This window comes from Typopeltis vanoorti, chromosome 13, assembly GCF_054136105.1.
Source record: "Typopeltis vanoorti isolate ZY-2024b chromosome 13, IOZ_Tvanoo_1.0, whole genome shotgun sequence".
In the NCBI taxonomy this organism is placed as follows: domain Eukaryota; kingdom Metazoa; phylum Arthropoda; class Arachnida; order Uropygi; family Thelyphonidae; genus Typopeltis; species Typopeltis vanoorti.
The window spans coordinates 15,885,810-15,912,836 of NC_143561.1; the positions used below are offsets into that span (position 1 = coordinate 15,885,810).

The 27,027-nt window shown below is 36.4% G+C and overlaps 1 protein-coding gene across 1 annotated transcript in view; it reads left to right on the forward strand.

Annotated features, from left to right (window-relative positions):
• The first annotated feature begins 3,621 nt into the window (after positions 1–3,621).
• The window catches only part of LOC150099948 (anoctamin-7-like), a 42,314-nt gene continuing 18,908 nt past the window's right edge, over positions 3,622–27,027 (forward strand). The window contains exon 1 of the mRNA XM_090403180.1: positions 3,622–3,903. Within this exon, the coding sequence (XP_090259306.1) occupies positions 3,622–3,903 (282 nt within the window). The remainder of the gene's footprint in view (positions 3,904–27,027) is intronic.

Sequence of the window (27,027 nt, forward strand, 5' to 3'; positions counted from 1 at the left end):
CTATTGAGCATCGGTTCTGAATGTTTTTGGTGCAGATTCGTATTCCAGTCGAAATCGAATATGTAAAACCTCTATTCCAGCGAATGGAGGTTTTTACATATTATCCTTCGTGGCTCCCTACGATCACATTCGGTGAGTGTGGTGGGTCATCCACTGCAGGTAGCATTTGCAATTCACTCCATGTGCTTCCATCTCAGTATGGTATCACTGATTGTTGTCTGCGCGGTTAGCCTAGTGGCTTTACTTTTCGCAACCAAATGCCTGGGGAAGGAGTGTCCTAGTTCGATTCTCATAGGCGATGAGGGGAGCTTAAGGATCTTCCTCAGCCATAGCCAACTTATCCGCTCTTAGGCGTGGACAGCAGGGTTTTTCTCCCCAGTTTAGCTTGGGTTTTTCATCCTACAACCAGGCAAACCGGCCCCTTGAACACACACACGGATACAGTCAGGAATATCTAAGACGATCCCCCTCCAGCCATAGGTCTGAATTGTCAGACCTATGGCTGGAGGGGGATCGTCTATTTTTTATCCCAAAAAAAGGCTGAAGGGGGATCATATTTTTTATCCCAAGCCTGGATAAAAAATAGGGTGGTGCTGTACCTCCCTAAAAGGGGCTCACGGCCGTTGAATCACCATACGAAATAAAAAAAATAAATAATCACTGATTGTTGACCTAGGGTGGCCCAATTTGTCAACGGGGTTGCCGATCACATAGGCCTGGAACATAGCATCCTCACAGCGCCTCTGAAACTCCGTCAGTTCCCTTCTTGCAGCCATTTCACAGTAGTACTGACTTGTGAACACATGGTCCTCCAATTGATATCGGTTACAAACACGTGACTCGTTACATGGCACGATGCACCTTGCCTGTGGGAGTGTCTGTTGACTTCTTTCCAAGCAGCGCATATCTTACCTACAAAACGGTTTAAGGAACCTAATATAATGTAGTGGTGGAGGTGGGAAGTAGATGGCGTTGATGGAGATGATTGGTGGTAGAGGTTCAGTGTAGTGGTTGAGACAGTTGTAGGTGTCCTTCCGCGATGAGTCTTCGGACTCCTTGGAGGTGTCACGAATAATAATAATAATAATAATAATAATCAGACCATCAATAGTGTTCTTCTTCTTCATTAGTCGAAAGCTCACAAGCTATTCAAAGATCACTGTAAATCAAGAAGCAAAATTAATTTTGTTACACGTACTTTGCTTGCTTGATTTCGCAGGGGAATTCCTTCTTCTTTTTTTTTTTTTGCTATCAAATAAGGATGGATCTTAAATATCCCCATTTCTATCCATACAGTTGTTTTAGCTTACTGTAGTTTGTAGTTTAATTTAATGTTTATAGAAGGAAAAAAGTGAACTTAGCAGACATATTTAAATTTTCAAAATCAAACCATTTGCTCATCATGAAGTGGATGATTTACAGAGAGAGAGAGAGAGGGAGAGAGAGAGAGAGAGTTGCTATCATATTCTAGAGTTGTTAGCTTTCTCTTGATCGTTAATTGTTAATAATGCGTCGTTATTTCGAGTCGTATATTTTCATCAGACGTAGTTACCTAGTTATACAGGATGTCCACAAATGTTTACCCTGATTTCAACTGAGTATAATATTTTAGCAATGAAACTAACTGAATAAATTTTGTTGAAGGTAAACTTGGGCACTCATAATGTTTCATACTGGTATCATCAGTATACCGGTTTTTCCACCAGGAGTGCTGCTGCTGATTTTCCTTAAAATCGCTTCAGTACAGGAAAAAGCCCAATGTATTCTGTGGCTAGCAGAAATAAAATCTCCAGTTAGAGTGCCAGTGTTTGCGTACAAAGTCCAAATTGTCCAGGAGATAAAGCCGGATGATCGTCCAAGGCGTGAATAATTTGCTAACCTCATTTTGAATCGCATCGATGAGGATAATGGATTTTTGCAGCCTGTTTGTTTCTCTGATGAGGCAACATTTTACGTAAGTGGAGTAGTTAACAGACACAATGTAAGGATCTGGGGATCTGAAAAACCCATATGCCATAAGAGAACACATTCTAGTTAGTCCAAACTCAATGTGTGGTGTGGACTAATGCATGATCGAGTGACTGGCCCTTTCTTCTTTCTGAAAAAAATAAATTAATGGAAAAGTATACTTAGACATGCTCAATAATTATGCCATTCCCCAGCTACAGGAGATGCACCCAAATGTTATCTTTCAACGGGACGGATCCCCCTCCTTCATTGGTCTCGTGATGTTCGCAATCGTCTTAATCGAGAATTCCCGAATCGCTGGATTGGCAAAGATTGTCCAATCCCATGGCCCCCGAACTCACCGGACATTGCATTCCTAGACGTGTTACCTGCGGTGCACATGTTAAAGTTGTTCATTGACTTTTTTTTTCTATATGTTATGCATTGAAGTCTAACTTTGTGTTCCATTTCAAGTATCCACTGAAAAGTTATAATATATTATAATCAGGGTAAACATTTGTGGACACCCTGTATTTGAAAATAAGGTTGAAAAGAAGTCGTTTTGAAAATTTCTACAACTACTGGTTCGCTCTCAGTAAGTATAGCTCAAAGGAAGGAGGTATTTTCCATTTGTTTATTCTTTTTGTTTTGCAATGTCTTTAATAATATACTTGGAACTTTAGAAGAAAAGATTTATTTGTGTCATATAATAATGCACAAAGAAAAGAAAACAAAACAAACAAGCATCTTATCTGACAAGAATTGTTCGAACGTCTCCAAAAGAAGGTTCAGATGTTTTATCAATAAAAGTAGGCGGCACAGTTTTGTCCACAGGCCTGTAATTTACACAACTCGCGAAATGGCATATTCGAATCAGTTTGGTATTTTTTCCTGCGACTGTTAGGAATGTTTGGATTAATCTGGTTATCAGTTATATCAATTCAAACGGTAAACATCGGTGACAAATATCTGAAACTTTCTGTTTCAGATATTTGTCACCGATGTTTACCGACGCACTCGAAAAACATTTCCTGACAATAAACGTAAACAGAAAAACCAGTAGAACATTTACTGGATATAACGCATCCAATAAAGTTCAGCGTATCCAAATAAGTTCAGCGTATTAACTTACTGTTACTATAATAACAGTAAGTTTACGCGCTAATCCAACAAGCTCCGACCATCAAAGAGTTGCGTAATGTACGTGAACAGGTCACTATGCCATCTGTTCTAAACCCCTTGACATTGTTCACTATATTTAAGCAGCTTCGATCGTTTAATTAGGAAAGGATAATGCTAGCTTGGATACATCAAGGAAGTTCCAGGTGCACGAGGTTTTCTTCCTTTCTGAGAGAGCCATCGTAATAATTCTGTTGCGATTGGTTGGTGTTTGGCCACCTCAGAGTCGCGATTGTACACCAACATCGTTACCATGACAACGAAAAATCGACAGTAACTCTACGCGCTGTCGTCGGTCGCATACCATGAACGCGATGTATTTCACAGTCATTAGTTGCCTATCCGTGACCCACTACACCTCCGAGAGATGAAGATTAGCTTTTCCACTTGCTGCTGGAACCGTCAGAGGATCATGAGGAAGATGCCGCCTGTGATGGATTCATGACCATCCTATGTTAGATGTCTTTAGAGGCCTAATATTCCAAATACTTCCTCATGGATGATACGATCATCCCCGTCCGAATTGCAGACTATGTTCTGGTGTACGAAAAACCGGGCTACCGTCAAGATAATGATGATGATGATGATGATGATGATAAGGAACGTCAAAAGGAAATGGAGAAGTTACGCCATCTGTTCATATCCGCTATCAAGACAGAGGGTCTCGAGGTGGATGATGAGAGAGTGGGGAAATACGTATTCGTAAAGGTGTTTTGTTCCTTTGAGAGGTTGTGTCGGGAAGCTGAGGTTATGAGGATCGACATGGCACTGGAAGCGGTAAGTGAGGTTCTAATAACGAATTAGCAAGAAATTTACAACATACCTATAAATACTAATCTGATTGCTTCTTCTAAATTTTGCCTTTCATTCATTGAGCTTAGTTTCAGCATCCAAGTGCTCAGTAAATAAATAAACCTGCCTTGTAACGTACCGATTTAAAATATAGATAGTAATAACAAAATATCTCATGTAATACAGAAGTTAAAATCTGTTAGTCTAAACCTGAAACTCTGAAAAGAGAGAAATGTTTTTATCGACTTACAAAGTTCATCATTGCACAGACGAAAATATCACAGAAATCATCGCTGATATTTGCTCTAATTTGACACCTGCATTCCGGCCTGTAAATGATGCTCGACATAGATTTTTCTCTTTTCCAGGTAAGTGTTATGTGTGTCATCATGGGCGTATGCTGGTAAAGGCTATTTCAACTTTAATAGTGCGGACGACACACAATTCTATTTTCAGTAGAAGCATTTTGTTCGGAGGTTATTAATGTCTGCGCGTATAAAACTAGAAGATTTCTATATCTATTAGGGTGAAAAGGGACAGTATAGCGAAAGGGTGAGGGGATTTTGGTCTTTTTTATTTAAATGCTAAAATTCTCCAAAATATATTATTCTTTTCTCATAGTAGAGGAGCAATGATATTCAATCCGCTTAAATAGAACTAACAATGCACATATCCTTAGGAAACTTTAAAATAGCTTTTTTTTTTGTTTTTCTTTTAGAAATGTTCAATGCATGGTTGTGTCATGAATGTTTAAGATGATGGATACGAGTATGTTGTAATCAGAGGGAAACTTTCGGTGATAAATCTGTTTTGGTAATATTTATATAATTCTTATATGATGTATAACCTCAACCTCTCTCTCTTCTCTCTCTCTCTCTCTCTCTCTCTCTCTCTCTCTCTCTCTCTCTTTCTCTCTCTCTCTCTCGATGAGTCATTGACTCTGAGGAATGTTAATGTAATAATAATAACATTTACTCACCATAACAAAAGGCTGTCACGTGGTAATCCCTGGTGATTGCCATCTGCTCGGTAATCAGCTAATAACTCTTCTGTATGGGAGACGTCAGGCCAAATATTGCATGCGATCAATAAACAAATATAATTAACGGTGCTTTCGACAGTGTATGCCTTGATCACAACCTGATTGGCTTCCATATATCATATAATTAAATCATGTACCAAAGCGATTTTAAACAGTAGGCCTCCAGTATCTTAAAAATAATTACAGATTTAATACTTCAGAATTATTTCAAATATTAAACTAGCATAGTTATCAAGAAATGAGACATTTTTTGCATCTTTCTCGGATTATCCTTGATAATCCAAGATGAATGCAAATTCTAGCTATATTACACCTTTTCAAACTCATACGGAAACAGTTCCTCCTGAAAACTCGGGATTTTTCATATCTCAAAACAGGCAAAACAAGGCCTGAAGAACATTCACAAGTAATAGCCAAAATACGTTGACTCCATAGCCTTAGTTGCTTGGTGATTCCAAACAACCCAACCCCTAATCGAAAAAGCAAATAAAAGAAATATTTTGCAAAATCAATTGTCGACCAACAGGTCACGCGATGTGTTTGGTTGTTATAGCAATTTTCGCCATATTCATTTTTAATTTTGCGACGTTCAATAACTCTGTCACAGAAAGTAATTCACAGCAGTGTTTAAATCTCTTATAGCGTATTCGCTAGTAAATTAAGACTCATATTAAAATTAAACTAATTAATGCTATTAAAGTATTTTAACATTTCATAGTTTAAATCTGGATTTACCTACATTTATTTATTATTTATACATTTATTTATAAACTATGCACTTATTTATAAACGCATTACTGTAGGGGGCGCATTTGTCTATTTACATTACTGCGCTTTGAGCTTTGCTGAATTAGACAAAATAATAAAAAATAAAATAAATTACCTAAATTATTAGGTTTTCATCTCAGGTCATCCTGGTAATTTATTAATGAGAATAAAGATATGTCTTCTAACTGCAAGTTTAATTTAAAAAAATAAACCAAAATTCGCAATTTCATAGAAGCATTCATAACACTTTTGGTCTGGTGAAATCTGTCGTCTGCTGTTTAAGAATATGCATCGCCATTTCTGTAAGTCAAATTATCTTATTATATTATTTACAGGAAATTAATAATTACTACAAAGTAATAATTACTACAAAGTAATAATTACTACAAAGTAATAATTACAATAATTAATAACAAAAAATGTATCGCAAAACGTAATCGGGATTTTGTAATAAATAAATAATCAGAAGTTCAAAAATAAGATAAGAAAATTCTGTGTTGGTATGTATGTACGTGCAAATATACAGTACGGTGCATTTATAGATTTAGTTTTGGTTTTCATTTATTTAGGGAGTCTTGTTTAAAAATAGGAATAATACCATTAGTTATTCCTATACTTTCTGTTGATAACGTTAAGATAAGAAAATCGTTATTATTTGATATTTAGGAAGTTATAGAAAATGAATCAACATATACCAGGAACATACAGCTGCCAGTTCCCAGAATTAAGTGTTTTCACTTCGGCTCAAGTTTGGATTCAATCGTTAAGATGGGAGTAGTTGATGCCTCAGTTTCTTCTTCTACCAATACGTTTAGAATTTATTTAATCAAAACCCTAAGATGTTACAGTTTTAGAACAGAATTTTGCGGTTTAGAGAATATTATTTTAGAACTATAGATGAATAAAGGTTGGAAGTAAATTTAATTTATAGAAAATACATGTGAAGACAAGTCAAGAATGAATGAAAAGTTAATTGCAGCTGAACTGTGAAAGAGAGTGTTAGGTTATTGATGTTAAGGTTTGGGTTATAAACTGATGTCCAGAACAGAAATATCATCTTATTTGAGATGCTGTGTTTTATTATTGGTACTGATACTGTACTGCTATGTGAAGAGCCAGAGCTCGTCACATAAACCAGAGCCACAGCTCTATTCTGGCTCTATAAGGTTTCCCCTTAAGTCATGCAAAATAAATAAAGTCAAATTCCTAAAGGGAAAAAACAAAACTTTAATGCACATATTATTTTATTTTGTCAATACACAATCCGTGTCGCTCGTTCAGTTGTCAATAGAATTTTAACAGCTCTTCGTCTAGCTCGGTAATTTCCAAATTTTAAACAGACTCCCTCCGCTTTTTTTCTAAAACATTCTTGCTCCCTTTCATAAAACTTTCATAAAACAATAATAACCAATAGTTTTCTTAGCATGTACTTTATTCTAGTACTACCAAGATATTCTTTCACTTTTTTGATAGTACACAATTATACCTCATATCAAACTAAAAGTAAAATATCACTCAGAGATATTTACTTTAAAAATTAGAACTTTAAAGTTTCTAACTTAGTATATACGAGTACATAGCATGAGTTTGCCTAGAAAATCAACAGTAATATTGACCATTATTTTGCTTTTCTACTTTGGGTGTCGCGTTCCTCAGTTTGAAAACTGCTGGTCTAATCCGGGTTTATACTGGCAATCGATGACTCCTGAATCACGTCATCAAATGAAGAGTAGCGTCCAAGAATGGTAAAGATTTTCAATTAAACTAAACAGGAAACTAAGATGCTTTAATACTAAATTTCGCTAAACATTTCAATTATTGGCAAAAATAATGAGTAGTATGTGATCGTTGGGGGGGGGGGGGAGAAAAAACCTCCAAGAACAAAAAACATGATTTTTATCTGCACAATCTAGACTAGCTTTTTTTATATATAGGGTGGCTATACTTCTAATTTTTTTTGGAATTGAAAACGTAAAGTATATTATTAATTATAAAACTTTAACTAATAACTACCTATATTTCGGGAAAGTTACATTGCCAATCTTCATGGATCACAAAACAATGATATGTGCACGCAGGCACTAACACTAAGCAAATGAGGTTGAAGAAAGGCAACTGAAGTCAGTCCTAGAGTCCAAAAGGTGCCCCCCCCTTCCAATAGTCTAAATTGGGTTGCTTGGCATTGGGGTGATGTTCTTAGAATTCATGCTTCCCAAATTTAGGCAGTCTCATGTACCCGAATTTGTTGAGGTTTGGGAAGTTTTTCAGAGCTGTAGTTGATTCAAGGAATTCATTCATTTCGTATGGTGATTCAACGGTCGTGAGCCCCTTTTAAGGGGGAGGTACGGCACTACCTCAATCCCCCCTATTTTTATTTTCCTCCCAATAGTAATAACCCTACCAGTAGGTAATTTATTCCTACATGCTCTATTGCATACAATGCTTATATTACATGTAGCTTCCAAGTATTGATTGACATTTACATTTCCAATTTTGTATTAATATTCATATTTACATTTATATTTTAGATCTATATGTATATATTCCGACTTTTACATCCATATTTATATTTATATTTATGTGTGTGTGTGTGTGTGTGTGTCTGCGCGCGCTAATGGTTTAGGAGAAAGAAGGGTTGATTAAAAAGTTTCTTGGAAAGATTATATTCAATGGGGAAAACAGCATGGGCAGGCTGAATGAATGAATGAAGCGTGTCTGCTTCATTTATTCCATGTGCCTTGTTCCAAAGAACAGAGGCACATGGAATGAATGAAGCAGACAAGATATGAGTTCAGTATATTCTTATTTTGAGTTGAATTGTATATACATATTACCAGGAGCTGCTCGTGTTCGTACATGATTACAGGAAAGTGGAGGAATGGTTATGGCATGTTTGGTGGAGCAATGCCGATGAAAAGGCCTATTAAAAACGGCATAATAAAAAAAAACAGAACACCTATGAGAAAATGATGGGAGGGAGTCTATGAGAGAGGGTCACCTATTAAGCGGATTGTCGTTTTCTGTATACACTCAAGAATTCTTAGGAAGGTTTTGGAAGCACTACCCCAAATACGATAAAAATATTCTAAAGTCGATTGGATTTGGGATTTATGACGTGTTAGGAGTTCAACGAGATAGTGAAGTGATATTTTGAACGAAAAACGAATATCCCATTTTTTGCAAGGTGAGAGGCTAAGGATGTAATATGTTTATGCCAGGATAAGCTAGATGTGATAGTCTGCCCAAGAAGGGAAAACTGATAACTGGAAACCGAAACATTATCTAAGGTAAGGAGTGAAGTACGATCTTTCCTCTGTTAATAAGACAGGACATAGAATCACTAAGTTGTCTTCGTCCTACTCGTGAATGGTGAGGAGGTCAGTTTTTTTTTTTTTAGACATTAAGAATGGAAGATCTTGAGGATTGTATAATTTGAATATGACAAGATTTCTCGAACGAAGAAGGAGAATGTAGAGTACTGTCATAATTAGAAGTTAGAGTGAGAAAGAGAGAGAAGGTCATTGATGTATAAAAGAAAGAGCGTGCTCAGGCAGCAGCAACAATTCTATGTCTAAAAATTGGTAACCCTGGGTATTTCGAGAGGGAGAGGGTGAGAGTCTTTCAGTTTGGTGATATAATGCTTGTTGCTTGAGGGATATATCCAGGGCTTTAATTTCTAGTTTAATTCAGCGCTTTAATTTCTACATTTAATTCTAATCTAAATTTCTAGACCGAGGTCTAGAAATTTAGATTAGTATTAAATATAGGAAGTATTAAATTCTATTTTAATTCTTTTTGAGTGTTGTAAAAAATCCATTAAGCCTCCAACATGATGTCCTCACAGCACTTAAGCCTCTACACACGAATTCTAGACCGAGGATTGTTTGCCGCAGTCCGACTAGACTTTTCTGAAATTCTGTTACTCCACTGTGTAGTAGCTTAAAGCGAATTCCATCAACGTTTTAGACTTCTGAGGTTCCCTAGACCCTGCAATTTGACTTGGCTATCCCGATGAAAATATTTGCGGCCCTTTTTCATCCCCTGAATTACGTGACTGAAATATGTGAGATCTTAAACAATGCGTGCACATTCCATAATGTTTTTGATAAATATTTGATTAAATCCGATAAATATTCCTTGCGTCCTATTTGAGATTCAATCCCAGCTTTCCAGTCGAAGGACAACGTCCTCGCGACTGTGCAACGGAGGTATCACCAAGAGTGGTACGACATTACCGCATTAGTAGAACAATAAAATTTCAGCGAACTTTCTGCAATGTTAAAAATTTTCAGAGATAATAGAATTTCTTCTTCCGATGGGAGACCACCGCCGTAGTATAGTAGTATGCAGTGCCGTATTATCTAATAACTCCATCTTTTAATCAATTGTTAGATAAACTAGAAACAGAATTTCCAGTTGGAAGCAGTTATGGCTATGATGTAAGTGTGTTATGTCTCTTAATTGCGCCTGTTCTTTTGACCCCTTTCTTTGCCATCCGAGTTTCCGGGAGAAAGAACGCTGGTCTCATACTGGAGGGATAGCATGCTGCGACACCTCACGAATGTGATGTGTGGGTGCAAAAAAAATTATAAATGCCATTTAGAAGTCAGAAAGATGCAAGTAATATACTATTACAATCAACGTACATAAAACTCCACCATTAATTATGTGACTGAAATCGTTAATTGTAAACCTATCGTACATCAGTACAATAGGTGGAGTACAGTTTTTCATTCCGTAATACAGGAAAATCACCATTCATATATGGTCACTGGACATCCACAGTGGCTGTACCGTCACTCCGATGCTCGGTGATGTGCCACACCAGGCCTCGTCATGTCGTCCTGTTATATGCTTTTCTGGATGCTTCAAATCTCTGAAGATCAGTGACTCCACACATAATCTATCCATCTCATTGATGGTCTACTCCTTCCTCTTTTTCTGGGAACTTTATCCTTGAGGAGCATTCAAGTTCCACTGATCTTTTCTAACACTCATTCATTCGCACGCCTTTCAGTATATATCCTAAACAGCCTTCTGTATCACCAGATGTCAAAAACAGCCATTATTTTCTTATCTGATTTCTTTAGGTTCCAAGTCTCGCATCCATAAGTCGCTGTTGGAAAAACAATTGCATCCAAAATCCTCAACTTTGTTCACATGAAGATAGGTCCACCAAATCACTATTATTATTATTATTATTATTATTATTATTATTATTATTATTATTATTATTATTATTATTATTATTATTATTATTATTATTATTATTATTATATTGGAAGGCACTTTAGCAGAGTGCTAGCAAGCACGCTACTTCGATTCTCCCATATTTTAAGTTGCAAAGTAGATTTTTTCTTCTGAATTAAAATTTAAAATATATCAGTGAATTCCGTTCTTTAAGCCGAGCATATTGGCGTAAAAATTGTAAGTACCTGTTAAGTAATAAGTAAATTATAAGTATTCAAAGAACGAAGTATACGTTGGTCAACTACATGAGAGGAAAACAAAGGAACTCGCCATATTTGCAGTCACAACAAGATCGTTTAAACCAGAAATCCAGAAATATGAAGTGCTACAAATGCCGGGAAGATTTAACAGGGGACGAAAACCACTTAACGTGCAGGAACTGCCAGAGAAACATGCATTTTCTATGTTCGGTACTGTCCGAGGCCACTTGGCTGCGAAAATCAAACGCGAAGCGTGATGAGTGGAAGTGCCCACATTGTAGAGAAAACAAAGGAATGTCGCCTTCAACCGCAGGTGGGAAACAACCAACGCAGAAAACAACCGCAGGCGGTAAACAGCTAATGCAGCAATCAACAGAAAGGAAATGAAAAACAAAGAATGCAGCAATGGAAACCCAGGTGAGCCAACTTTGAATGCATTACTTGAAAATAGAAAATAGAAAATTACAAAACCTAAAAGACAGTTTAATCAATTTTGTTGGAGAACGTTTTGAAAAAATACCATGCAAATTACAAAAAAATCAACCAATATGAGGAATTTATTAAATTTAATAATGGCTATGTAGAGGATGTATTACAGACCATTAGAGAAATTAGAAACTGCGTTAAAGAGCTACGAACTCTTAAACCAACAACAGTATGAAAATAATCTCCTCATAGATGGTCTCCCAGAAATTGCTACGGAGCATTTCATAGACGCCGTAATACAACTGAGCCAAAAAAAGGCACTCCCATAGAATCAAAGGATATGCAGTCAGTACATCGGTTACCACAAAAAAGGAAAAGTGAAAGTAATCCCAGTCCTCCTCCTGTCGTGGTGCGACTCACTAACAGCCCAACAAAAATTACACTCATAAAAGCTAGCAAGATTAAAAAACCAGTAGTCAAGGATCTGGATGGAGCCCACGACAATACCCCAATATACTTGTACTTAACGCCATATTATCAGAAACTATTCTACCAAACAAACAGAAAAAGATTACCAGTTTATACGGATAAGAGACAGCAAAATATTCCTTAAAAAGATACAAGATGCAAAGCCAAATCCAAATAAAATCTGTAGAAACCTCAATGGGCTGCCACATTATAAAGAAAACTGGTGAGTGGTAAAGTAGGGAACAACGTACCAACCCACATGAACGCAGACCACCAAGCAGATGTAATCACCCAGGAACATGACACTGCCACATTCTGAAATCGATAACAGCATGGAAACAAGTGACTATCCCCCCAAAAAGGACTATCTATTCTCCACATCAACATACAACCACATCAACAAGATATAGACAACATAGACATTTTAATACCGACTTAAATATCTATGACAAACGAAGAGGCAACCATCTACCAAATGACAAACTTCCAACAAAACAAATACTGCAGATAAACTAAACGAGGCGGTGGTATACTAATATTTACCAAACATAAACTAGAAGTAACAGAAATAAACTATGAATTAGAATTTGCAGAAAACATATACATCGAAATTAAAAAAAATCAAACAAGAAAACTCCTTGATATTAAACGCAATATACAGACCACCCAACTTAAGCACTACAAAATGTCTAGATGAATTAAACAAATGGCTTTCAGCCATGGAAGAAGGCGCCTCAGAATACTTGATAATAATAGGTGACATGAATATAAACATTAGCACCATAAATAACAGCACAGAACAATATCTAGACCTCTTATCAGCATATATACAGTCGTATACACGAGAAGAGATAGTTGGAAATACAACCACCTCATCCTGTATTGACCATTACGGGCACATCCAAACAGCCACACAGCAATCGTCATAACGTGCAAACTGGCAGACCATTATTTCACTGCATTACAGTTACACACAGAACCGGAACCCATAAAACTAACTTAGACCACAAAACAGTATAATAACATCCTAAACGAAACAATAGTAAACGACGAAATAAAACAAAACAGACTGGACGCAGATAGCATCTTTAGACTCTGCTGATGCTGTATATAATAATCTTAAACTTGCATTTAATAAAATATATAACAAAGCATTAACACAAATAAAAATACGCTCCCAAACTAAACAGAATCCATGGATAACAGACAAGATATTAATAGACATACAAAGAAAAGATGCCCTATGGAAACAACTTAAGAAGTTGCCAAACGATATCGTTTTACAAGCTGAATACAAAATAAAAATGAATCTCCTAACAACAAAGATTAAAGCGCAAAAAGAAACTACTACAGAAATATATTAACAACAGCTTAGAACGACATAAGGAAACATGGAACCTGATTAATGAAATGCTGGGCAATATACACAGAACCACTGCCTCGGAAACAATAAAACACAGCTTTACTTGCGATCCCAAAAACCCCTCAAATAGTTGGCAAACAACTTTAATCAGAACTTGGAGAACTCTTTCCAATAACTACAAGAAACAACCTTTCCTCACACAAACGAACATTCTCTACTATGTCCACGAGCAACCAAGTCGATGTGGTTCCCCACAGTAACAAAAGAAGAACTATCACTGGCAATTCAGCAAATTAACCCTAAGAAAGAATCAGACCAAAAAAGGCATCAAGAAACACTCAACCAACCTATGTCCAGTTATACTAAAACTGTTAAATAAAATCTTCGAAACGGGACACATACCTGAAACATTAAAGACTGCATTAATCACACCCATAAATAAACATGAAAAAGAAACATTATAAATAATTACAGACCCGTCGCCACATTGTCTATAATCAAGCAAATCATGGAGTACATCGTGCATTGCAAACTCTCCACATACGTTGAAAATTTTCAAATCATACACACAACACAATATGGTTTTCAAAAAAATAAAGGAACAGCAACACTCATGGAAGATTTCACAGATCTAATAAACGCATTGGATAAAAACAGAATAGCATTAGTTGTTTTCATTGACCTAACAAAAGCATTTGACACACTAACACACAAAACCTTGTTAACTAAACTAACGCATATCGGAATTGGAGGTCGTCTACTCTAGTGGTTTAAAGCATACATGAAAAACAGAAAGCACACCACATGTATAGGATCAGCGTGCAGGTAACCTGTTGTATCAGCGTACAGGTAACCAGCGTGATCAGCGTACAGGTAACCGCAAGGAGCTGTCCTATCTCCCATTCTATTTAACATACACACACACACGACATAAGCCACCTTCCCCTAAAAAGTAAAATCTTCCAGTACGCAGACGACACGGCCATAGTATCAATTTACAACAACGCAAATATCGCTTACTTACACAAATATGCAACACGACATTAATCAAATCACTAACTGGCTAACCGAAAACGGCATATATGCAAACCCTGGAAAAACAAAGCTAATGGTATTCAAAAATCCCCAAACCCTGCCCATAGAAACTAAATATCTCAGTATCCAACATTCATCCTCCTATACACAAAGCGCAGAACCTAAAATCACAACCATCACACAGGTGAAAACAACACGCTATCTCGGACTTCACTTCGATTCTGATCAAAGTTGGAATAGCCATACAAACTACCTACACAACAAACTCAGAATCATAGCAAGCAAACTATATCGATTGAAAGATATTGCCCCGACACATACACACACACACACACAAATACTAATCAATAAAGCATTATGTGAAAACATTTTAATATACGCAATCACATCATATGCATTCTGCACAGAATACAGACTTAACAGGTTACAATGGTTGCAAGATAAAATGGAAATACTGATATTCGGGGAACAACCCACACTTATGCAGGCAGTATGGACAGAACACAAAATATTTAAGATGAAGTAATTATGCCACTACACAGTCATGTTAAAATATTACTACAGCCCAACCTATAGAGTAACCAGAACAACCTATCAAATAATAAGACCACAGTCAACAAACTACATAACATATAAATACAACAATCACTACGGCAAAGCCACCCGAAACTTCTACGTACCTGACATGATAAACAAACTGCCGTTCGACGACAGAAACCTAGGGACATACAGAGAGCTGAAATAGGCGCTATATAAATATAGCGAGAATGAAAATTAGAGCAATTCCTCTCTCTCTCTCTCTCTCTCTCTCTCTCTCGCACGCACGCACGCACGCACGCACGCACGCACACACACACACACACACACACACACACACACATGCGCGCGCACACGCACCACGCACGCACGCACACACGCACGCACGCACACACAAACAAAATAAAAAATAAATAAATAAAAACCTATAACAAACCCCTCTCTTTCAAAAAACACCATTAGAAGGATGAAAATATTACCATACTCAAATCCAACCCTACTTGCAAAAATAGTTAAACCATGCACAAGCAGTAGTATTCTTCTAAGCATCTACCTATATACAGTGAAATCAACACCTAGCTTGCGACGGGTATATAAACAAAACTACGAAATCACCCATCCATTATCTTCCTCAGATAAGCTCTGCAAAGCTTCGAGGAAGAAATCGGAAATTCCACGGAAAGAAATAAGTAAATAATATAATCGATTTAATAAAAAGTGAATCATTGTAAATATGAATGTGAAAAAAGATGTAAAACACTAAGTTTTAAAAGAGGTAAACCGTGAGTAGACATAACTATACATAATAAATAACGGAAAAACTCACGTAGAAATATTATTTAATAGTATAATTTTCGCCTGTGTGTCACAGGCATCTTCAGTACAATTAGGCACAAAAATTAAACATTAACTGACAATTCCAAAAAGCGCCACCTAAGTAGCTGGTGTAAGATAACTAAAAAGGTCAATAGCTTTCCTAAAAAATAAAAAAAAAAAAATAAAAAAAAAAAAAAAATTAATACAATAAAAAGTTAGGAAACATTAGCTGATTTGTAAAGTACTATCTCCCATAAAGGGGATAGACGTAAGCCGTCGGATCTGTTTAAGTTAGGAGAATGAAGTAGAGTTTCACATGCTTCTTTATAAAGGCGTTCCATGAGAAACTGACTTTTGTGAAGAACTCTTGTCTTTCTCCAATGAACTCTGTGTCTAGTGAAGATGGCATGTTCTGCAAGTCCAGACTTTTCAGGTTTAAAGTATTCAATATAAGATTGGTGTTCTTCTAGCCGAATGGAGGCAGATCTTCCCGTTTGTCTGAAATAACATAATCCACAAGAGCACGGAATCTGGTAGACACCTGGATGATTAAGATGTGGAAGCTTGTCCTTTGGAGAAGCGAGAAAGGTGGAGATTTTTCTAAACGGTCGAAAGGCAACAAAAATATTCAGTGGTTTTAAAATTTTTGCTATACGTTCACTGATGCCTTGTATATAAGGGATGGTAATGCGCGTTATTTCCTCTGTGTTTGAAGAGGGAGACATATTAAATCTACTCAAAGTTCTTTTAATGAAGCAATTCTTATAGCCATTAGATAGAAAGGAAGAAGTTATATATCGTATTTCTTTCTGTAAAAGATCGTCTGTAGAACAAAAGGAGTGGGCCCGATGAACCAGTGTTTTAATAGTTCCTGCCTTTTGACTGGGATGGTGATGAGATTCCGCATGGATATAATGGCCTGTATGAGTCTTCTTTCTATAAACTGAGAAATGTAGGTTACCATCTGGTTGGCGAAGAATTAGAAGATCTAAAAAGGCTAACTGCTTATTTGATTCTACTTCTAGGGTAAACTTGATCCTAGGATGAAATGCGTTTAACTTATTGAGAAATTGTTGAAGTTCATCAGAAGAGCCATTCCATACAGCAAAAATGTCATCGACATATCTGAACCAATGAGTAGGTCAGGGAGAAATATTGTCAAAGATACGTTGTTCAAAATGTTCCATAAAGAAATTGGAGATAGCAGATTATTAATATCTGGTTATTTTTCTTTTAAAAATAAGTTGTATCAACAAATTGAAGGAACAGCAATGGGTAATCCTCTCTCTCTATCCTATCTTATTGGATAAAGCTATCTCCAATTTCTTTATGGAACATTTTGAACAACGTATCTTTGACAATATTTCTCCCAGACCTACTCATTGGTTCAGATATGTCGATGACATTTTTGCTGTATGGAATGGCTCTTCTGATGAACTTCAACAATTTCTCAATAAGTTAAACGCATTTCATCCTAGGATCAAGTTTACCCTAGAAGTAGAATCAAATAAGCAGTTAGCCTTTTTAGATCTTCTAATTCTTCGCCAACCAGATGGTAACCTACATTTCTCAGTTTATAGAAAGAAGACTCATACAGGCCATTATATCCATGCGGAATCTCATCACCATCCCAGTCAAAAGGCAGGAACTATTAAAACACTGGTTCATCGGGCCCACTCCTTTTGTTCTACAGACGATCTTTTACAGAAAGAAATACGATATATAACTTCTTCCTTTCTATCTAATGGCTATAAGAATTGCTTCATTAAAAGAACTTTGAGTAGATTTAATATGTCTCCCTCTTCAAACACAGAGGAAATAACGCGCATTACCATCCCTTATATACAAGGCATCAGTGAACGTATAGCAAAAATTTTAAAACCACTGAATATTTTTGTTGCCTTTCGACCGTTTAGAAAAATCTCCACCTTTCTCGCTTCTCCAAAGGACAAGCTTCCACATCTTAATCATCCAGGTGTCTACCAGATTCCGTGCTCTTGTGGATTATGTTATTTCAGACAAACGGGAAGATCTGCCTCCATTCGGCTAGAAGAACACCAATCTTATATTGAATACTTTAAACCTGAAAAGTCTGGACTTGCAGAACATGCCATCTTCACTAGACACAGAGTTCATTGGAGAAAGACAAGAGTTCTTCACAAAAGTCAGTTTCTCATGGAACGCCTTTATAAAGAAGCATGTGAAACTCTACTTCATTCTCCTAACTTAAACAGATCCGACGGCTTACGTCTATCCCCTTTATGGGAGATAGTACTTTACAAATCAGCTAATCTTTCCTAACTTTTTATTGTATTAATTTTTTTATTTTTTTATTTTTTTATTTTTTTTTTTTTAGGAAAGCTATTGACCTTTTTAGTTATCTTACACCAGCTACTTAGGTGGCGCTTTTTGGAATTGTCAGTTAATGTTTAATTTTTGTGCCTAATTGTACTGAAGATGCCTGTGACACACAGGCGAAAATTATACTATTAAATAATATTTCTACGTGAGTTTTTCCGTTATTTATTATGTATAGATGTAAAACACATTGTTAATATCATTATCTAAGCAATTTAAATAAGATATTTTCCTAACATTCTGTACAGAAAAAAAAGTACAAAGATAGATAGATAATCGTGTAATCTATCCTGTGTAACTGAACTACAACTGATTGTAAACTATTACAAAAATCGTTATTATTACTAATAACACACAAATTGTTGTGCTATATGACTTGTGCACTGTACAAAGTATGAGATAAATTGGAATCTGAACTGAACCATATGTGATTATATTAAATTGTATGTATTATAAAAATATGTGTATTATATGTATTACATAAATTATATGTATAATTAAATTGCATGTATATGTAAATTATTAGACAGATAATAAAGTATTATTTGACATTTGAAAAAATATTATTATTATTATTATTATTATTATTATTATTATTATTATTATTATTATTATTATTAAAGACCTCCAAGGAGTCAAGGACTCATCGAGGGAGGCTATGCATCACTACACCAGATGTCATACCTTCTCTTAAACTCATTCACATAAAATGCACCCGCCACTGCAAGAGGCAAACTTGGATATCGCACCACACCAAAGTGCATAACTTGAACATTGAATTTGCAGCCATTATCGTTTCTCCACACCTCCAGCCTATTCAAATCTTTCTCTCTCTCTCTCTCTGTGAATGTTGTCTATCAGTAGCATCTGTTATTGCCTCTGCCTATCTTTGTATGATCAGCAACCTGCTGAAGATCTCCTGCCATCCCCTTTCCAATATCATTAATGTACAAATTGAACAACAATGGTCCATGGATTGATCCCTAGGGCACCTGCCAGATTCACATCCGCCATATACCACTTTCTGCTACTTGTCCTTCAGCCACTTACTTATCCAAGCTGTCCGTATTCCAAATTCCAAAATTTATATTCCAGTCCCATATTCTCTAGTTTATGCAACAGACTTTTAGTGTGGTATCCTATCAAATGCTCTAACAAAGTCCAACAGTATCACAGTGTATCTATTCCATTTATCCAACTCAGCCATAATATTATTATAAAATATGAGCAAATTGCTCAGACTTGATTTCCCATTAGTAAACCAATGCTGTTCCTTGCAAAGTATATCTCGTTTGTGCATCCATTTCCATATGCAAATTCTTACCAACTTCTCTAAAATCTTTACAATTACTCCAGAGTTATTGATGGGTCGAAGTTAGTCACATTCCATCTTTGCACCACCCTTGTGCAATGCGATTATCATACATTCTTTATATTCTTGTGAAACTTACATAATATACTTTTTGACGTCTCTCCCATCCACTAAAGGTTGTAAATCAATAGTCCATTAAGTACAGTAGGTGGAACTACAATTTTTTTAATTATTTTTAAATTCTATATTTGTTTATTTTGTATATAGTCCAGCAGCTCAGCTCTAGGGACCAAACGTGACCTTTTAAAGCCTTTTCTTACATCCAATAAACGGAACTGTGGTTTAACACAGTTCCGTTTATTGGAGTGCCGGTTATGAAGTTCATCTCTTACGTAAAGACAATTGCAAACATCCCCAACAACAGCAAGACTAGATTCCTGCAGCCTGCTGGTTGGAGAGCCAGTATGTTTCAACAGTTTGACAACTAGTCCGGACGAATACTGGCCTCAGTTTTTTCTTCGGCAATAATTTCAACCAACTCAACTCAAACTGATTAATATAATTTAAATTAAATATATAAAGCAACTATTTGTGTTTTAAAATTTTAAATTTGAAGCTTAGAATTGCGCTAGCACATACTTTTGTTCTAAACTAGAAGTGTCTGGATTTCATAGAGTAACCATATTACTTCACGCAAAGCTTTTTTAAGCTGAGATCAGTGATAACTGTATTATAAATATTAACTGATTTATACCAAACTTGGTAATATTTAATTTTAGGCATCCTCTCTGAAGAAACCTTTCTTGGTTTTGTGATTTTTTTGAAACAGTTGCTTTTGATTTTCAGCTGACGATTTCTGATTATTCGAAATTTTCTTCTAGGATTTATAACGCATATTTATTTATTAAAATAAATATGTCTTAGCTAAACTCAAGAAAATCGACTGTAGAATCCACACTCTTTCCGAGAAATAATATTCTGTGTCAGGGTTAAGGACCAGGAGATGGAGGCTCCCATCTACCTCTCTTCACCGGATTCCATTTATAATCAGTGATAGTCTTGGATCCTCCATCTCTGATTGGTTACCGATGGAGAGCCAATCAGAGAAGGCTGGCCCCTTAGTCTCCTAAGAGTTACAACGGGCAAAAACGGCCTAGCCCGCATACTCCTATATAGGAAATAAAGATGGAGATTGAACTGCCCCTTCAGTCTCCAAAAGTTAGATAGGGCTAAAAAACGTCCTACAAAGTAATTAAAGATTTTTATTTATTTTTATTAACAGTTTTTTTTTTACTGGCATTTACCATTTCAATATGCCATTAATCCAACAGTGTATATAGGAATTTATTCTAAGCTCCATCCTCCCCACTGCATAAGTCTCTAAAATTCCAAGTCAGATTGCAAATGGATTAAATATATTTGTATGCCGTTATAATACAGGGTGGCTATAAATTAACTTTCCCTCTTTGGAGGTATCTGTAGCTAAAACTAATACACGGAATGAGACCACATTTTATATTGAGACTTTCGCACACATGGGGAGATGAATGCTGCGAAAAAAATATTTAGTACCAAAAGTCGGGGATAGGGGTTGGCGCTGGCGGAGCCCAAAGCAGTCGAATATTTGCAGTAAACGCAGATAAAAAGGATTATGCAAATTTTACTGTGTGGTCGTGACAGCAGCGCCACTAGTTCCACTTAAAAACGGATTGGGAACGTTCAGGCAGTTATTCGAATGACTGACGAATTGTGCTCAATATGTGTGTCCTACCTTGCTTTACTGCTGCGTGCTTTACTTGTTAAGTTGTTTTATGTTAAACAGTGCTATGCCGTAGCTGCCCTTCTGGAATTTAGAAGGCTTCATAACCTGCGTACAGGTCCTATGTCAGCTGTAGCACTGAGAGCTATGATTAAGAAGTTTGAAGAGTTAGACCTGGCAGAGGATGGAAAGTAGTGCGGTTGCTACTGCGGTGTTCGATGACACAGGGACCAGTACTGGTCCAAGCGCTCGTGCCATAGCTCGCAAACTTGATATGGCTTATGGTACAGTCTGGAAAAGCTTACGGAAAATGCTTCACTTCTATCCGTGTAAGTTCAGTCGTGTGCAAGCACTAACATCCGCAGATCATGATAAGCTCATGACCTTCTCGCTAACGTTTCTTGCCCGAATGGAGGTCGACAATGACTCGCCTTGGAGAATATTATGGGGTGATGAGACTCATTTTTATCTGAATGGGTCGGTCAACACTCACAACTGCAGAATTTGGGCATCTGAACATCTGGCTGTTATGAACATCCAATACATCCAATCACAAAAATAAGAACCGCAGGAGAAGACCATATTTATTCATGTTATAAACATGAACATGTTATGAACATGTTCATAATATAAATTGCATGTTCATAACATGCAATTTGTTGTACACAAGAAAGGTCAGCACATTGAAAATCGTGTAAGTGGTCCAGGGGACCCTGATTCTGATGAATAAAACATTATTTTCTGTGATTTCAATCACTACATTAATTTCTGTATCTCTCGCAAGTTGTTGTTTTAGTTTAATTATTATTATTCTTATTGTCATTGTAATGCGCCACATATAGATGCTGGAATGAGTGACGCGGTTGTCGCTTATACCGTCGAAATGTTATTATTCCATTTTATCTGCCTTGAATGTAATTAGCATTTTGGCGTGAAGTCACTGCAAGAAGAAAGTGGTAGGGTTGCAGAGGCCCTTTCCACATAAGATGAAATAGCAAAATAGGAAAGATTCACCAACCCCTCGAATACTCTAATAGCATTGGGGGGAAGGTAGCAAGAAGAAAAGAAAGAAGGAAAGAAAAAAAAAGGGAGGGACCAGTCTACAGATAATATAACAGATGTATATTACATGAAGTAAGGCATGGTTCAGCATCAGGTACCTCGGGTTTGCCATGCCCGTACTCACTAAAGTGAGCCCTTGAGGAAGCATGCGTGAAGCATTGGATGAGCTCAGGACAGGAATTACGATAGGAGGTAGATTGATCAGTAATCTGAGGTACACTGATGATACAGTACTCCTTTGTAATGACATGGAAGAACTAGGACTAATTCTTGACAGTTAACAAGATCAGTAATAACAGAGGACTTCAACTCAATTCTAGCAAGACAAAGATCATGGTTCTCAAAGGAAAAACAAGCAGAGAAGCTCTTGAGAAACGAATGTATCTTAATGGAGAAAGAATTGAGGAAGTCATCAAGTTTGAGTACCTGGGATCCATTATTAATGTGAAGAATTGCTGTTCAGAAGATGTCAGAAAAAGGTTAGGAATGGCTAAAACAACAGTCAGAGACCTGTCTAAAATCTGGAAGGATGGATCTATCTCCATGGGAACAAAGTTGAGGATTTTGGATGTTGTTTTTCCAACAGCAACTTATGGATGCGAGACTTGGAACCTAAAGAAGTCAGATAAGAAACGGATATCTGCTTTTGAGATGTGGTGTTACAGAAGGCTGTTGAGGATATCATACACTGAAAGGCGTACAAATGATTGGGTGTTAGAAAAGATTAGTAGAACTTTAAGGCTCCTTAAGGATATTGACAGAAGAAAGTAAAAATATTTTGGACACATAGAAAGGATGGAAGGAGGACTTCTCAGAACAGTAATAGAAGGTAAAGTTCCTGGAAAAAGAGGCAGAGGTAGACCATCAATGAGATGGATGGATGGCGTGTGTGGAGTGACTGATCTTCAGAGAGTTGAGGCTGCCAGAAGGGCAAACAACAGGACTACATGGCGAGGCCTAGTGTGGAACATCATCGAGCATTGGAGTGACCATACGGCATCTGTAGATGCCCGGTGAACACAGACAGACGAATGTAATTATCAGCTTGTTTTCGGCTCCACCAGCGCCAAAATTTCCCTTATCGGTGACTTTTGGTACTAAATCTTTTTTTTTCGCGGAAATCATCTCCCCATGCCTTCAAAACTCTCAATATAAAATTTGGTCTCATTCCGTTTATCGGTTTTAGCTGCAGATGCCTCCAAAGAGGGAAAGTTAATTTATGGCCACCCTGTACTTTTAATTAGACACATTTTTAAATTCCCATTGCATATGAGATACATTTAGCGAAGTAGAGTAGTGTGCCCTCCCGCGATGATTCCTTGGACTCACTGGAGGTGTCATGTAATAATAATAATAATTTGTGTCCATCTGCACTTTTGCATGCCAGCGTTTATTCTAATAAATGAAGTGGGTGACTTCAATGGAATTCATAATGGTGTTTTTTCTTCAGACGAAGTGTCATGGAAGTTATCACGAGGCTACACGAGCACCTTAATGCATTTTAGACAATAAGATACTATAATAACTATTTGTTAAAATTTATCTAATGAACGAAAAACGGATCCCAATAAAAATGTGTCTAAGATCATGGCTTCTGCAGATAAAGTTTACAACGCACCAAGAGCTAAAGGAGCTGTTCATTGATTTATTAATATATTCATTTTCGTTTTCATTTATTTTTAAGTATAAGTATCTATAAGTATAATTTCTTGGAAATGCTGTGGAACAACTCTCTTCTTCAATACCGATCCAGCAGAAATTAGCGATTTCATTATATAAGTCAAGTGGATATTAGATCCAGCATTATTTTAAAGCCGAATGTAGAAACTATGACAGTTTCGTAAGTTAAGTTGACCAAATAGCTTACGGGAATACATTCCTCGACATTCACGAGTTGCCTTAGCGCCCTTCAAGCGTCTATATATTCGCCTTTTCCATTTTGATAAGAGTTCACTGAACTGACAGCTGTTTCGCTGTTCCTTAGTACTGAACGAGAGTTTTTGCTCTTTTCTACCTGATCTCTGAGGAGAACCAACCAGTTCGAAATAGCTGTCAGGTCAGTGAAACCTTATCAAACTGTACCAACAAAAGGCGAATATATAGACGCTTGAGCGGCGCCTATGTCTTCTATATGGTTCGTTACTAAAGCAACTCGTGAATGCCGGGGAATGTATTCCCGTAAGCTCTCTGGTCAACTTACCTTACGACACTTTCATAGTTTCTACATTCGACTCTGAAATAATGCTGGATTTAATATTCACTTGACTTATATAATTTTACATCGCCGAACTGAAGCCTTTTGACTCTTTATTATAGTAATGAATGATTTTATTTTTGTTGTTGTTTTTGCTTTGGGTTTGATTTCATTTGATTGTTTGCTTTTGGAGTTTAAGCGTTTTCTGTAGGGACTGGTGGAATTATAGACTGGGTTGACATTTGCATAGAAATATCGGTAGTACGCGAAGTATACGTGTAGAGCACTTATACTTCCCATACTAAGCACTTACACTCTTTCTCCACTCCACCCTTTTTTACGCACTGGACGTGTATGTAAGTGGGAGTGAAGCGAAAACTTAACTAATCTCTCAGATTGCTCTCTCTCTCTCTCTCTCTCTCTCTCTCTCTCTCTCTCTCTGAGTTTAAAATAAAGGAGGCTTTGAATTGAAATCACCTCTTCCCAGGATATGGGAGCCGTGTTCCGCATTTTTGGAAGCAGTTCTATTGAATATTCTTGACATCTTGCTTGTCTACACACCACAGGAGAAGACCATAATGATATATTTGTAAAGTTATCAACAAAAGCTTGCAGTGAGTGAACAAAGATAGCTGATGTGCAGTAGGGAGAGTGAATGAAAGAGCAGAGCTTTGGAATATGTGGGTGGTTTTTTATTTTCTTTCTTCCCCGCTTAAGATGAGAAGAAAGAGGATAAAAAACCACCCACTCACGCACAACGGGCGACTGCCTATACATGAAACTAGACATCCACTTGTAGCACACAGGAAAAAGACCTAATATGGTAGTTTATGCAGGAATGTTCTTTGAGCCAGATACGATCAAATACTCTGTACATATTTTAGAGTAACCCCGGGTTTCTCGAAACAACTCAATGTAAACAATAAGGTCTCGTCTTAGAGAGCTGCGATGTGAAATCCATACTGAAGATCGCTAATTTGGTGTTAACAGAAGTGTCTAGTGTGATGAATTTCCCCATTATTTTGGAGGATTACAGCAACAGACCCATGTTTTTAGATCATATGGATTTACATTTTTTTCTAAATAATTTTAGTATGCACTGAAATGGTATATTTTTGTTATATTTTTGTTTTAACATGAAATGATAACGATTTATTAATCACTGCCTTCCATTGTTGTACTGGATGTAGTTGAATGTTAGAACTAATAACTCTTCTTCCAAATCTAGTTTAATGTTTGTTTCCATGAGACCTTCTAGTTTACGTTAAGAATTTTTTATAAATATTCTTGGCGACATAAACAAACTCAAGGGCATGGTCGTCTTATTATTGTTTTCTAAATCTTAAATAAATATTCCAAAATAACAGAGTTGTTAATACTCATAAACATTACTGAATTAGGATTTCAGTCCAGCAAAATTACTAAATTTATCCATCATTTGAACTGAAGGATTTAAAACAAGCTTTTGTTTCTCTTACAAAATAAGATATTAATATGTCTAAGAAAGAACACGGTTTCTTCGTGACAAACTAAGGTAAAACGATAAGCGGTCTTGCTGCGGATTACAAAGGCAAATGAACTTTATCGTTCTTTTATTTTATCTGAAACAACACGCGAGCGAGAAGTTTTCCTTCTCCTCCAATAAATACTAACATTTGCGTGAATACAAATAGGGAAGCAGATCCCCCAAGTGAACTGCCGCAGTAAATAGAAACCCTTTCTTAATATTCAGAGGAATCTTTTACATGACATCGATCGTCAAGAGTTTTATTTACGACTATTATAGTAATTAGAGAAAAATATGAAAAACGGACATGAGTTGTATGGACTCCCAAAGTGGGCATATACCTGCTAGCATGTAGTCTTGGATTTTTCTTTGATTCCCTATACTTCTGGATATAGCGTTTATTACGTCTTATAATAAATAACTCATTGATATTCTTACGTGCAATATATTACTCTTTAGAACATCGTCTAAAGCTTCGTTACCGATCGATATTCTACTTTCATATATATTGATTTCGTGTCCATGAGCTTACTATCTATGGTGAAATGGACGAAGGGGGACAGCGGCATTTGTTGTTGTTATGGTAACATTAACAATAATAACACACTTACAAAGCCTATTGTAAAAATGTAAATATAACATGTTATACATGAATAGAAATGCTCCAAAGAAATATATAAGGATAATTTTGTTGATAAATGCCAACACTTTTCAAATATTGTTAACGTTTGCTGTATAAAAAACGTTAAATGTTTAATTGGCATCGACTTCATTATAATGGAGTCAATAATGTATTTTATATCGTCACTAAAATTGAAAAAAGGAAGAAATGGTTAGGAGTAGCTTTTCCATAAATAATGCTGTTAATGACATCTTTGTAAATGCACGACAATCATTCTTTGTTTTAGAAAATCACAATTTAAAATTACATGCTCTAGGTTTATTCCGTTTGATGTACTTGTAATTTTAAAACACAGGTAAAAACGTTATATTGAATCTTACAATATCTGAA